This window comes from Micromys minutus (assembly GCF_963924665.1).
Source record: "Micromys minutus genome assembly, chromosome: 2".
In the NCBI taxonomy this organism is placed as follows: Eukaryota; Metazoa; Chordata; class Mammalia; order Rodentia; family Muridae; genus Micromys; species Micromys minutus.
The window spans coordinates 20,077,111-20,091,438 of NC_137971.1; the positions used below are offsets into that span (position 1 = coordinate 20,077,111).

Consider the following 14,328-nt stretch of genomic DNA (forward strand, 5'->3'; position numbering starts at 1 on the left):
CCAGGTTATGAAATCAGTGTGGTCACACCATAAATTCTGGTGTTGTGAAGACCGTTTACAGAACTGGATTTTGTCTATTTACCCTGTCTACCTAGTCTAACTCTTACTCTCCAAAATAAGGAAACACTTGGCTAGGCCTGCACTGGATGCTAAGAGCTAAGGAGCACTTGTTATGCAGAGAGGTGTGTAAGACACAGTTGTGAGCTCTGAGGTGCACACAGAAATGTGCCCATCATCTGCACTCACAAACTCAAGCCCATGAGAAATGTGCTTGGAAAAATGAAATTGAACTCTGGAAGGCACAGAGACTCTTGTGTGCATCAGACATGGGAAGTCTCTGGGTTTATCCCCCAGTTACTCTGGCATGCCTCTGTTTGTGGTTAAGGTTATTATTGGTTGGAGGAGGGGTGTTGCGGTTCTGTTGGCCTCAGCAGTCTCTGTGGGTCTACCAAGCATACCACGAAACCCATGTTCTTTCTGCATTCGGTGAAGCATGTGCTGGAAAAGTGAGAGTCTGGCCTCATGCTTGCACGTGCTCTTGCAGGCCCTACAGTGGAGCAGCAGGGTGAGATGGCCCGATCTGGAGGGAGAATGCTGGCCACCTTGGAGCCTGAACAGGTGAGGACATCCACTGACAGCCTGGTGGGTTTTTCAGAGCAAAACATGCTGCACATTTTGATCTAACAGTCAAGCCTGCTGGCCCCGTTTATTCCTACTGTTAATAGAATTATCTGAGCTAATTGTATGCTCCCCTTTGTCTGAAGATAGTCTATCACTATGTTTTGACCAAAGACAAGATAAGGGGAGCTGCCAATCTGAGGCATGTACACATAGGAAAGTTACCTATTCCTGTCCATTGACTCACCTGCAACATCTGGCAAAGGGAAGCTTCAGAGCCTGACCCCTGGTTCTTCCCCTCCTGTCCACAGTGAACTAGTCCAAGCAGCAGCTTGATAAAGCTGGAGATGGTGAGGCCAGGTGAGAACCGGGGCTGGCTTCCTGAGGGGTGCCATTCTGGCTGGAGTGTTACAGGTTTCTTCTGTGGCGTTCGGTCTGAGACGGGAGAAGAGAAAGGCTACAAGAGAGAAAAGCTAAAGCCGAGGTGGGGTCTGGCTCCTCTCAGACCACTTTTCTCTGCTTCAGTGACATCACATCCACTGCCACATTTCCCAGTAGATACTGAGGATCAGTCCCCTTGGGCATACAGGACTGGGAACTGGGATGTTCTCCTATAAATTACACCAAATAATTGGCCAAAAGCAAAGCCAAAGGGCATGAGAGATGGCCCAGCAGTTAAGAGCACTGATTGCTCTTCCAGAGGATCTGAGTTAGACTCCCAGCAATCACATAGTTAGTAGCTTACAATTATCTGTAACTCCAGTTCCAAGGTGATCTAGTACCCTACCCTTTTCTGGCTTCCACGGACACTGAACACTTATGGTATAAAGACATACATGCAGGCAGAACTCTCACACATAAAATATAGTATAATATAACATAATATAATATAAACAAACCTCAAAAAAAATTTAAAGAAAAGCCAGTTGTTAAATCCGGGGATGCTGTACAGAACAGCTTTAATCCCAGCACTCAGGAGGCAGAGGCAGGTGGATCTCCATGAGTTTAAGGCGGCCTGGTCTACAGAACAAGCTCCAGGACAGACAGGTCTGCACATAGAAACCCTGTCTCAAAAAGAAAGGAAGGAAGGAAGGAAGGAAAGAAAAAAAAGAAAGAAGGAACCTTACCTAGGAAATAAACAGTCTATTGATACAAAATGTAAAGTTGTGTTGTGTCATTCCTAATTCATGGTGAAATCACATAACTCATCTCCTCAGTGCTGAGCCGTGGATTCCTAATGTCCATAATCAGAGTGGAAAGGGAGATGGAAAAGAAGAAATGGGGGCAGGTTGGAAGCATGGAAGGAGGTGGGTAACACCAGGAATGTGTGAAAGAAAGGAACTGTAGTCTGTAGCAGCTTTGGCTCCAGGGACAAGCCTGGCACTCTGAGGGAAGAAGAAGAAGCGTGTGCAACAATGTACATACCTAGTGTTTTAACGGTTTGCTTTTGCTTTTCTTGCAGAGAGCCGAAATTATCAATCACCTGGCGGACCTGCTGACGGACCAGCGGGAAGAGATCCTGTTAGCCAACAAAAAAGATTTGGAGGAGGCCGAGGGTGAGGATTTATCTTTGTGTCTTCTTCCTCCTCCTTCTCCTCCTTATTTATTTGTTTATTTATTATTTTTAATTTCCAAGATAGGGTTTCTTTGTGTCACCCCAGATGTCCTGGAACTCATTCTGTAGACCAGGCTAGTCCCAGTTTCAGAGATTGTCTGCTTCTGCTTTCTCAGTGCTGGGGTTAACAGTGTGTGTCACTGCTGCCTAGCAACCGATAATCCTTATGTCTGTCTAAAAGCAAGATCGTTAGACATTACATTATTTTGTATAATTTTTATCAAGGGTTGGTGAATGTGCTACCAGCATTTTTTTCTAACTGTTCATGGGGCTTCCTTCTGCTCCATTTCCAGTTATTTTAATCCAACCCTCCAAGGAGCTTTTCTTGTTCTCAAGGGTCATGTGAGCTCTGGCTTCTGTGGCAGTTCTAGAACTAGAAAAGGAAACTGAGAACTTCACTGTTGTAGATGCTCAGATAATTACAGCCCAGACCGTCACATTAGCAGGCACTGTGCTAAGGGCTTTCCCAACAGGATCTCCTTTAAGCTGCACAACCTAATTGTATCCAAGGGAGTTATTATTTCTTAATCTCACTCAGCAAAGCTGTTCTTTACCCCAAAGTCATATGGCCAATGGTAGACCCAGGATTCCGTTCCAATGAACTGTCAATATAAAAGAGCCGCAGAAATGGCTCTTGGGGCCTATGGTGAAAGATGAAACATCTTCATTCTCTGCTTTGCCAGCTTAATACAGTGGCAGTATCTGGATGTGGTGACCACGTAGTGAGACCCTGTCAATAATAATAATAATAATAGTAATAATAATAATAATAATAATAATAATAATAATAATAAATAGCAACAACGACAACATTGTTCTTGATGCCACCGAGTGTACACATACATCAGCTATATTTGATGAATAGACTTGATGTTTCTCAGTTGGCTATTTTTTTTTAACAGGCCACATCCCAGATAGCTTGGCTTTTTACCCGTGGTAGATTATGTGTAACAAGTACATCATGGCCTCCTGTTTAACTTGTTAGAATCCCAGGCCTCCCTGTTTTGAAAGGCTGAAATGTTTTGAAATGCCGAGTGTTGAAAGTTATAATTTGGGGACACGAGATACAGTTGTCGGGCGGTCGTCTTCTCTTCACCCCGAGGAGGGTAAACCTAGTGCCAGGGCCTCACCGAGACTCTCAGCTCTGTGTCTGTCCCTATTTCAGTAAAGTTGGTGGACAAAGCCTGCCCACGGCCACTTTATCATGTCCTACTGCCGTTTTAGGAAGACTCGCAAGCCCTCTGCTGAAGCGCCTTAGCCTCTCCACATCTAAACTGAACAGCCTGGCCATCGGGCTGCGGCAGATCGCAGCCTCCTCTCAGGAGAGCGTGGGCCGTGTCCTGCGCCGGACTCGGGTTGCCAAAAACCTGGAGCTAGAACAAGTGACTGTCCCGATCGGGGTCTTACTGGTGATCTTCGAATCTCGCCCTGACTGTCTACCCCAGGTATGTGAGATTTGACCCTGCCTGGGAATGGGTTGGAGGAAACATTTATTACCAGGATTAGAGATAAGTCACCAACGGTGTATGTACATTGTGTGTGTGTGTGTGTGTGTGTGTGTGTGTGTGTACATATATGTGTGTATGCGTATGTGCATATATAAGAGGGAGAAAGATCTTTCTCTTCAGCACAAACACATTTCCATGGCATTGCCAGTTTATTATTAAGGTGAGTTAGGCTCTTCACCCTTCCCACCATCCCAGAGCACAGAAATTCAAAGTTAATATTTCCTGTCACACCTGAGCCCAGATCAGCCCCCTTCAGGGAGGGGGAGAAGAAACTCCTGGCTCTCCTGGCTCATAGTTGTCTTGTTCTGAGGTTGCACGTCCCTGGTCCCTGTCCCTGCTCAGCTGCTACAGTCACTCACCTGACACCTGTCTACCCACACAAAGGACTCCGTTATCAGCACGGCAGAGTACTTCCTGTAGGAACATCGTGTAGAAAAAAGCGCTTTGTGTAGTTAGTGGAAGATAGAATGCAGCCCTCTTTAAGGAATGTGACTAGCACTTGTCAAAGCAGCCACACAGGGGAAACATGAGGTGACAGTAGAGAGCTGGCCTCGCTTCTGCCCTAAACTCTGAGAAATCAATAATCAATAATCTCCCACTAAGCTGTGAATGGGATAAGATCAACTCCTTATTTGTACTGGCTCCGAGGTCTTAAAGGGAAATTCTCCTTTAAAACGGATGAGCCGTCGCTCTCTGTGTAAGGCATCATGGACCATGGAGACTGCCGCGCTCAGTGGCAGACACTCCCTGACTGGACCTCCCACCAGCTTGTTCCCGTGGTCACCTGTCCTCAGCCAGGATCACTGCCCCTCTGGCCACAAGCTGGTCTTGTAAAAGAGCCTGGTGGTGACTGCAAAACTCACTTGTGCTGACAGAAATGGGTCCTGATTCTGTGTGGCTCTGTTCATGAAGCGTCCTAGCCACCCGACGCCGCACAAGGAGTAGGCTTTCCCCTGTGGCTGAGGCGTAGCCCCAGATGACTATACACAAATCATCAAAATTGGGTGTGGAATATGAAGTGTCTGCATTCAGCTAGAGAAAGTTGGCATTACCATCGAAAGGGGCTCCAGAGCAACCCAAGCCAATAGGAAGCATAACAAAGGAGGATAAAATGGCCAGGCGAAGGGTTTTAGTGACTGCTTCAACAGGAGAGCTCGTCTTTCCCCTGCCCTGAGCAGTGTGTGTTCCCGCCGCAGGCTGCTGTCACTGTCCAGGGCTGTCATGAGCTTGTGTTCTCCAGATTCTTAGGATCGGGCATGTACAGCCCCTGGGTCAACCTTAGGACCACAGTCAACTGCGGCTGTAGGTCCCCCCCACCCACTGCTGAATTGGTGAGGCAGGTTCTTTACTGTAGAGGCGTTTAAGCATCCTGTCCCCCACAGTGGCCAGTGTGGAGAGGGAGTACCATGTGAGCCCGACCATGAATTTAACCAGCATTACTGCTGCTTCTATGGCAACCATATAGTTTGGTTCTGCAGAGTCAAGCATCTCCGAGTGTGTCTATGTGTAAGCTGTGTGACCTGGAGAGTCACCGCCCTTTCTGGGCTTCTGTATAAAATGGGATGAGATGACTTCTCCATTGACTTGGATGCTGGTAAAGGTGAGACAGACACACGGCAATGCACAGGCCACTGTCCCTCTGACCTCCTTGTCTTCCCTTCGGTCCACAGGTGGCAGCCCTGGCCATTGCGAGCGGCAACGGTCTGTTGCTCAAAGGAGGGAAGGAGGCTGCGCACAGCAACCGCATTCTTCACCTCCTGACCCAGGAGGCTCTCTCCATCCATGGCGTCAAGGAGGCCATACAGCTGGTAGGTGGCTGGGAACGAGCCCGGTCCTGCCCGGATAGGGCCAGGTGAGCTCTGTGGAAATGTGGCAAAGATCAGGTGGTGTGAAGCCAAGATGCTTCTACAGGCAAGCTTGATTAGAGAGGCAGCAAGTTCTGCAGACCCGGGTGGGTTTTCACTGGCTTGGGAGAGCTTCTGCCATACAGATGTGAATCCTGGTACTACTTAATTATTCAGTATCTATTAGACCTCCATTCTTTTCTTAAAACTTAATTTTCTTTATTACTAGTGTACTGTGGTGCGTGCGTGTGTGTGTGTGTGTGTGTGTGTGTGTGTGTGTGTGTGTGTGTCTAGGTCAAAGAACAACTTTGTGGAGTTACCCCTCCCCTTCTACCTTTACATAGGTTCTGGGAGTTGAACTCAGGTCTTTGGGCTTGTGTGGCAAGCACCTTTACCTATTGAGCCATATTACTGGCCCCAGATCCTCATAATTAGGTTACAGGAGTGGTAGACCCACTATGGGGCTGGGTACCTCCCATTGGTGGAGTTATTTAGGGTAATCTGACTCAGGGGGGGAGGTAAAGAATTCTCCAGTCTTTGGTAGAGTTTAGATTTGACATAAGCCGCTTTAGGAAAGTTTGTCATCAGCCTTCATGTGGTAGGGGAGAATGAGAGCATGCTGCCCCTGTTACTGTGGTCACTGACCTGACCTGAGCCACCAGATGGGCTCTGTGTGAACAGGTGCAGGTCACGTGAGGAGCTTTCAGTATCTCCGTTGATTCTCAGTTCCCTCTCAGGCCTCTGCTCTCTGGGTAAAAGCAGACTCTGGGGTACAAAAACCTCACCAGTCCATTGTAGGGTTTGGATTTGATTTAAGCCAGTTCTAGAGCATTCTTTTCCTGTGGAAGAAGCTGCCTTATTACTTGCTCAGGGAGAATCTGGTGGAAGCATCCCAGGCTTGGGAATTCAGCTGAGCTCTAGCACAGCCTGCCTGGATGGGTCCCTTGCCTTCTTCCCTCCTTCTCTCCCTCCCTTCCTCCCTCCCTCCCTCCCTTCTTCCCTCCCTCCCTCCCTCCCTCCCTCCTTTCCTCCCTCCCTCCCTCCTTCCCTCCTTCCCTCCCTCACTCCCCCCTGGCAGTGTATATTATAATTGCAGTGGTACATGCAGTTTGCACTTAGACAGCTGTGTAACTGTGTCTATGCATGGCCACTAACCACATGTTCCCAGCATGCCATGGGGCCCTTCCTCCCCTTCCCACCCTCTTTTACTTGCACCACATTCAGTTCCCTTTGTTTGCTCCTGAATTGGATAGAGTCACTCAGTCATCCAGAATGTGCTTTCCCATTCGTTGGCTTTTGTTTATTTTTATCTTGTGATACTCATCTGTGTCTTTGCATTGCACAGTTCTCTCTCCTTTTTCATTACCGAGTAGTAGTTCATTTATACCCACACACTGCAGTTCATCTATTCTTTTTCTCTCCTTTTATTAGATATTTTTATTTACATTTCAGATGTTATCCCCTTTCCAAGTTTCTCCTCTATAAGCTTCCTATCACATCCTTCCTCCACCTGCTTCTATGGGGGTGCCCCCCTACCCACCAGCTCCCTCTCACCTCCCCTGCCTGACATTCCCCTACACTGGGGCATCGAGCCTTGGCAGAACCAAGGGCTTCTCTTCCTATTAATGCCCAACAAGGCCACCCTCTGCTACATATAAAGCTGGGGCCAGGGGTGCAACCATTTGTACTCTCTGGATAGTGGTTTAGTCCCTGGGAGCTCTGGTTGGTTGGTATTGTTGTTCTTATGGGGTTGCAAACCCCTTCAGCTCCTTCAGTCCTTTCTCTAACTCCTCCATTGGGGACCCCATTCTCAGTTCAATTGGTTGGCTGTGAGCATCTCCACCTCTGTATTTGTCATGATCTGTCAGAGCCTCTCAGAAGACAGCTATATCAGGCTCCTATCAGCATGTACTTCTTGGCATCAACAATATTGTCTGGGTTTGGTGGCTGTATATGGGCTGGATCTACAGGTGGGGCAGTCTCTGGATGGCTTTTGCTTCAGTCTCTGCCTCAAACTTTGTCTCCATATTTCTGCCTGTGAATGTTTTTGTTCCCCCTTCTAAGAAGGACTGAAACATCTGCATTTTGGTCTTCCTTCTTGAGCTTCATGTGGTTTGTGAATTGTATCTTGGGTAAGCTTTTGGGCTAATATCCACTTATCAGTGAGTGCATACCATGTGTGTTTTTTTATGGTTGGGTTACCTCACTTAGGATGATATTTTCTAGTTCCATCCATTTGCCTAGGAATTTCATGAAGTCATTGTTTCTAACAGCTGGGTAGTACTTCATTGTGTAAATGTGCCACAATTTCTGTATCCATTCCTCTGTTGAAGGACATCTGGGTTCTTTCCAGCTTCTGGCTATTATAAATAAGGCTGCTATGAACATGGTAGAGCATGTGTCCTTGTTATATGTTGGAGCATCTTTTGGTTACATGCCCAGGAGTGGAATAGCTGGGTCTTCAAGTAGTACTATGTCCAGTTTTCTGAGGAACTGCCAAACTGGTTTCCCGAGTGGTTTTTACTAGCTTACAACCCCACCAACAGTGGAGGAGTGTACCTCTTTCTCCACATCCTCGCCAGCACCTGCTGTCATCTGAGTTTTTTATCTTAGCCATTCTGACTGGTGTAAGGTAGAATCTCAGGGTTTTTTTCTTTCTTTTCTTTTTTTTTTTTTTTTTTTTTTTTGATTTGCATTTCCCTGATGACTAAGGATGTTGAGCATTTCTTTAGGTGTTTCTCAGACATTTTATAGTCTTCAGTTGAGAACTCTTTGTTTAGCTCTGTACCCCATTTTTAGTAGAGTTATTTGATTCTCTGGAGTCTAACTTCTTGAGTTCTTTGTATATATTAGATATTAGCCCTCTATTGGATGTAGGATTGGTAAAGATCTTTTCCTATTCTGTTGGTTGCCATTTTGTCTTGACAGTGTCCTTTGCTTTACAGAAGCTTTGTAATTTTATGAGGTCCCATTTGTCTATTCTTGATCTTAGAGCATAAGCCATTGCTGTTCTGTTCAGGATATTTTTCCCAGTGCCCATGTATTTGAGGTTCTTCCCCACTTTCTCTTCTGTTAGTTTCAGTATATCTGGTTTTATGTAGAGGTTCTTGATCCACTTGGTCTTGAGCTTTTTACTGGGTAATAGCATGGATGAAAAGCATAGTTCATCTTTTCTTTGTCAATGGGAATTTGGGCTGGTCCTCGGTATTGGCTTCATGAAATAAAGCAGCTATGAACATTCTGGCACATGTAGGTTTATATCACTGTTGTAACATAACTAGTTGGAAGACATTGACAAGTCCAGAAAAGAAAAGAAAAGAAAAGAAAAGAAAATGTCTGCTATCTCAGTGACCCAACACAGGCAGTGTGATTGGTCTTGTCCATATCCTAGGGTGGAGATTGTCAGCAGAAGTCTTGGGGAAATGGGACCCCTCCTAAGAAGACTCAGTGTGCCCTCCATTTCTTTTAGTGGTCCTGAAGTGTGGCATCATCTGTGCCTGCCTGTCATCCACCCACAGCACTGAGCATCTCCTGAGCATTTAAAACTCTCTGCCCTGTGTGGTACTGTTCCACTGCCCTCCCTTCTGTGACTGAGCTCCCCTCCAGGGACTGGTTACGTCTCTGTCTGAAATGGTGCTCAGCAAATCCTACAGTCCTGACTCTGCAGTTGGATTAGAAGATGCCATCTTCCTCTTGATTCTCTCCCTCTTCAGGTAAATACCAGAGAAGAAGTTGAGGATCTCTGCCGCCTTGACAAAATCATAGATCTGATCATTCCTCGAGGCTCCTCCCAGCTGGTCAGAGACATCCAGAAAGCTGCCAAGGGGATCCCAGTGATGGGTCACAGCGAAGGCATCTGCCACATGTATGTGGATTCCGAAGCCAGTGTGGACAAAGTTACCCGACTCGGTGAGCTGACCTGAGGCTCCTGGGGAATCGGGAAATTCTTGGCAAATCCTCTATGCCTGTGGATCATATACACAGGATTTACTCTTTGTTCTTCTTCTCCTCAGTCAGAGACTCTAAATGTGAATATCCAGCTGCCTGTAATGCTCTGGAGACTTTGCTCATTCACCGAGATCTGCTGAGAACACCCTTATTTGACCAGATCATTGACATGCTCAGAGTGGAACAGGTATGGTAGACCCTTGGGAAAGCTCAGACCAGCAGCAGCTCTGGGAAACTTAGGGAACAGTATGTTACATTTGCACTGTGCATGCAGAGCTGTGCTGTAGAGGTGAATAAGATATAACCCCTGCCCTCTTTGGCCAGAGGTGGCTGGAACTGATACACAGATGCCTATAGCTGCGTGTATTACACGGCACAGCTTATTCCCCCGCCTCGAGGATTCAAAGGTAGCAGACCACATAGCACCATACAGAATGGGTTCTTTACAGCCGTGTTTTATTTGGGTAAGAAAGTTATATTTCCTTTTAGGCATTCCTATTTATGTAACTTTAAAAAAATGTGCAGGGTGCTTTTGTTTTTGTTTTGAGGAATTTTGGGGTGGGAGGAGTGGGGCACAGCGTTTTTACTACTGCATTTTATGTATATGAGTGTTGTGCAAGAGTGTCTGTAGACCACATGTGCCCCAAAAGGCCAGAAGAGGGTATCACATTCTCTGGAACTGGAGTTACGGACAGTTATGAACTGCCATGTAGGTGCTGGGAATTGAACCAGGGTTCCCAGAAAGAGCAGCCAGTGCTCTTAACTGCAAAGCCATTCCTCTAGCCTCAGAAGTGTTTTCCAAGAGTAAAATTTATATGCATCCATGCCTTTCCTCCAGTGTCTTCAGTTGCCAATATAAATGCACTTTTACTGAGTGACATTCAGGATAAGCAGTTTGAATGGCTTTCTTTTGGGTTTTGCTCATAACCCGATATCAAGGTTGTATGTAACCATATTCAGTAAGTTTGAAGTACAGATAGGTTTATGCTGTGCTAAATTCACAATTGCACATAACTAGACGTTCTCATGGCCAAATGGACACAATCTATTAAAGCCCTCCGTGGCTGTGTTTCTAGCTTTGATAGAGGTGTGACCCTGCTGGCCTCATTTGCTGTGACCCAGATGTGGCGTCCTTTTTCCGGAAGAGAAAGATGCTTACCCATACGGTACTGCCCCAGTGAAGAACTGTGTTAGGCTTCTGTGGCATTACAGCCAAACAAAATGCCCAAGAAAAGCAACCTAAAAGACTATACTTAAAAGAAACACGACTACAGGGAAGACCATACAGATCCTCAGAAGAAAAGAAAACTAGAATCTCTGCGTCCGAGCACAGAGCTGTTTATCAGTCTAATCTGAAATGCAGAGTAGAGGCTGCCAGTGGAAATGCGACTCCCTAGTGGAACCCAGCATCTCCTCGAGGCTGCAGCTAGAGAACCTGAGAACCAGCAAAGCAGCTACTCCCTTTAGTGTCCCCATAGCCTGGTGCTGTCTCTAACTCCTTAACTAGGTTTACCATTTGAGTTTGTTCCATCATGGTGAGGGAGCAGCTCACCTCATGGTAGCAGGAAAACAGAGAAAGAAAAAATATAGTCTTCCAGGACATCTATTTAGTGGATTCCTTCCTCAAAAAGACTCATCTTCTACCTTTTACCCCCTCCCAATAAGCAACCCCACCATAGGTCCACCCAGTGATTGGTCCATTTGTTAGGCCAGAGCCCTCGGATTTTAAACGTCTCTTGGGAAATGGACACCCTTACTTGAGCTGATCATGGATACATGCAGAGGTATGCTTCACCAATCCCCAGTCAGCTTAACAGTCGGAACTACCAGCACCTGAAGTCATTGTTTAAACAGTGAAAGTGCACCCCACAGAATAAAAGGGAGTTGGAACACACAACTGTCCGTGCTCAGGTCGGTAAACTGGCAGCCCATTTGACTGTTGGCTACCTGTAGGTGCGCTCTACAAAATCAGTCACCTGTACTATGCAGGAGGAAGTGTATCCTTTGCTAGAACCGAGCCGCCTCATCCTAATGTGGGCAAACCCTTGGCATCCTCAGTGTCAGAATGAGGATTGCCTTGGCAGGCTTCAAACCAAGATGGAGTAATGCGCACACTGCATGCAGCATCTTTGTGTGTGGGAACTAAATCCTCAGGGTGATCTGATCACAGATTGAGTTCCCCAACCTCGGAGAAAGTGGAGTGCCCAACAAAGTCACCTCAGGGCCTCAAGCCACCAGGCAAGACAGAGCTTGTCATAGCTGGAGCCAAGACCTGAAGGAATCAAGGCACGAACCTAGTCCTGTACAGTCTCAGAGAACAAGGCCCGTTTGGTATTAGACTAAGTCCTTCGGGGCCAGCCCAGGATCCTTTCATTGCTCTGACTGGGAACAGGAGGTTTGAGGGCGTGGAGCTGGCATGGCAGGCCAAAATCATACAGGTGACCAGTTTGAAGTACTCAGCCCTGAGCACTAAGTCAGGGCTTCCCCGGAGTGGAGTAAGTGAAGGTATATCCATGGTGCCTTCTCTTGAAACCAGCACAGGTTCCACTTTACAGAGAATGAGAGGTCATGGTCAAATGTTCCTTTAGTAAAAAGCCACAAGTCAGGGGCTTGTGTGCCTCAGACAGTCAGCATTCACAGGCTTTTCCTTTCAGTCCTGCCCCAGCATGCGCAAGGGCCTGTGGCTGGAAAAGTGGCCAGCAAGCCCCGACCTGTCACCAAGCAGAGCATCCCGGTGTGAGGAGGGCTAAGACCCCAAGCCCACAACCCTGGCCTTTGCCAGGGTCTTGCTACAGGACCCAGCTCCTCTTGACACAGACTGGTCCTTCAGGCCCAGCCGATCGCTACGGCCGTCTCATTCCTGAGGGTTTTGTGTCGGATTTCCTCTCTGACAGGTAAAAATTCACGCAGGCCCCAAGTTTGCCTCCTACCTGACCTTCAGCCCCTCAGAAGTGAAGTCACTGCGGACAGAGTACGGGGACTTGGAAGTATGCATCGAAGTGGTGGACAGCGTCCAGGAAGCCATTGATCATATCCATAAGTACGGCAGTTCCCACACCGATGTCATTGTCACCGAGAACGGTCAGTTTGCAGTGCTTCAGGCATGTGGTGCCCCGTTCTCCTTTGCTCTGACCTGCAGCAGTGTTGCTGCTCTCACCTCTGCTGGTCCCCCAGGAAAGCCCACTCCAGACTGACCAGTGACAGTCCTGGCGTTGGAGACAGCTGGTGGCTTGCTGAGTGCTCTCTGATCTCTCTGCGCATCCATCCCAGTGCCCCCCCCCCCCCCGTGGCAGGGCAGGGATGATTGGCACCGATTTATGGCTTCCCCTCCTTCACCAGGCATTGTCTTGACCTGTGAGCTGTCCCCCCATGGAGTTCAAAGCCACACATTGTAATCTCGGAACTCAGGGAGCTAAGGCAGGAGGATTGCCACAAGTTGAAAGCTTGTGCCTGGACTACATAGCAAGACCCTGGGTCCGAAAACAAAAACAAACAATTTATAGCTGAAGTAAACCAGCAGCTGGAGGTTAAGAGCAGGACAGACTCTGTACATGGCTTCATTTGACACCCAGATAGCATCCCCACCAGGGTGTCTGGTGCTGAGGCCTGCTGGGAAAGGAAGCCATATGGCCCCTGAGAAATTCACAGCCAATTTGCTGAAGCTATGAACATAGCACCAAACAGCATCAATCAGTAACCGACCACTTACCATAAGGCATCGGGATAAGGATTCCCAGGGGCCAACTGGCTTCCTCCTCTACACCCCAAGAACCAGGTGATGCCCTTCCCTTTTCCACCAGGCACAGAGCTCAGGGCCACAGAGCTAATAGGGGTGGACTTGGAGGTCAGACCCAGACAGGCTGTCCCAGTATGGAAACACACCTGCCTCCAGATCCAATTCCAACTGCCTCTTACCAGCCCGACCATGGGATCTGGTTTGCCATCTTCTGCTTCAGAGCTCTCCTCAGCCTGCATGTTTAACATATATAGCCAGATCTGTTACCAGGGAGTGACCAAAAGTGGGTGTGTTCCCCATGCTCCATCCTCAGTTGGTGCCTCTTTGCCCTGCAGAGAAAACAGCTGAGTTCTTCCTCCAGCATGTGGACAGCGCCTGCGTGTTCTGGAACGCCAGTACCCGCTTCTCTGATGGCTACCGCTTTGGACTTGGTAAGAAAGACAGGGAAAAGGAGTCTCCTGTGGCTGTCCCTTACTGTGGTGGCTCTAAGGACTCTGGTGAAGTAAAGACACCTCCCTCTAGATATAGAACAGCCCCCATGTTACGTGCAGTGGTAGACCTCCCACCTATGAAGATGGCAGCTGCCCCCAGTTCCTTCTCCGAAGATGGGGGAACCAAGAGACAAGTCACTTGCCCAGAGTCCACACAGCCAATGTTAGATCTAACTTGCACAAGCCTGGGCACCCCCATTACAATGCATGTCGGCACAGCTTATCTGGGTTCACAAAATGCTATGGTCCCAGAGAGCAAGCGATTGCAGACTTCTGCTTTCGAGTGACACCACCAGGTTGTCTCAGAGATAGGAACCAGAACATAGGATGGAAGGTGCCTACACAGAGCCTAAGCACCAACGTCAGGAACCAGGAAGGCAGTGTATGGTGGAGAGCCGGGGGTGTATGTATGTAGGGAGGGTGTCATTCTGATGCATGTGCTTAGAACGCACAGGCTCTGGGTTCACCACCAGCACAAGCACAAAAAAAAAAAAAAATGTGATCATTAGAAGTAGACACCTGGTCCTCTCTTTACTTACAAAGCTTCCAACTTTCTTTAGCATCATTC

General features: G+C 47.7%; 1 protein-coding gene across 2 annotated transcripts in view; it reads left to right on the top strand.

The window, feature by feature from the left end:
• The window catches only part of ALDH18A1 (aldehyde dehydrogenase 18 family member A1), a 34,601-nt gene that overhangs the window by 18,222 nt on the left and 2,051 nt on the right, over positions 1–14,328 (top strand). For both annotated transcript variants that reach the window (XM_080910858.1, XM_080910859.1), the window contains exons 11-18: positions 545–618; positions 2,081–2,174; positions 3,458–3,678; positions 5,412–5,549; positions 9,299–9,494; positions 9,599–9,720; positions 12,428–12,614; positions 13,605–13,700. In XM_080910858.1, coding sequence (XP_080766984.1) covers positions 545–618; positions 2,081–2,174; positions 3,458–3,678; positions 5,412–5,549; positions 9,299–9,494; positions 9,599–9,720; positions 12,428–12,614; positions 13,605–13,700 — 1,128 coding nt within the window. The remainder of the gene's footprint in view (positions 1–544; positions 619–2,080; positions 2,175–3,457; positions 3,679–5,411; positions 5,550–9,298; positions 9,495–9,598; positions 9,721–12,427; positions 12,615–13,604; positions 13,701–14,328) is intronic.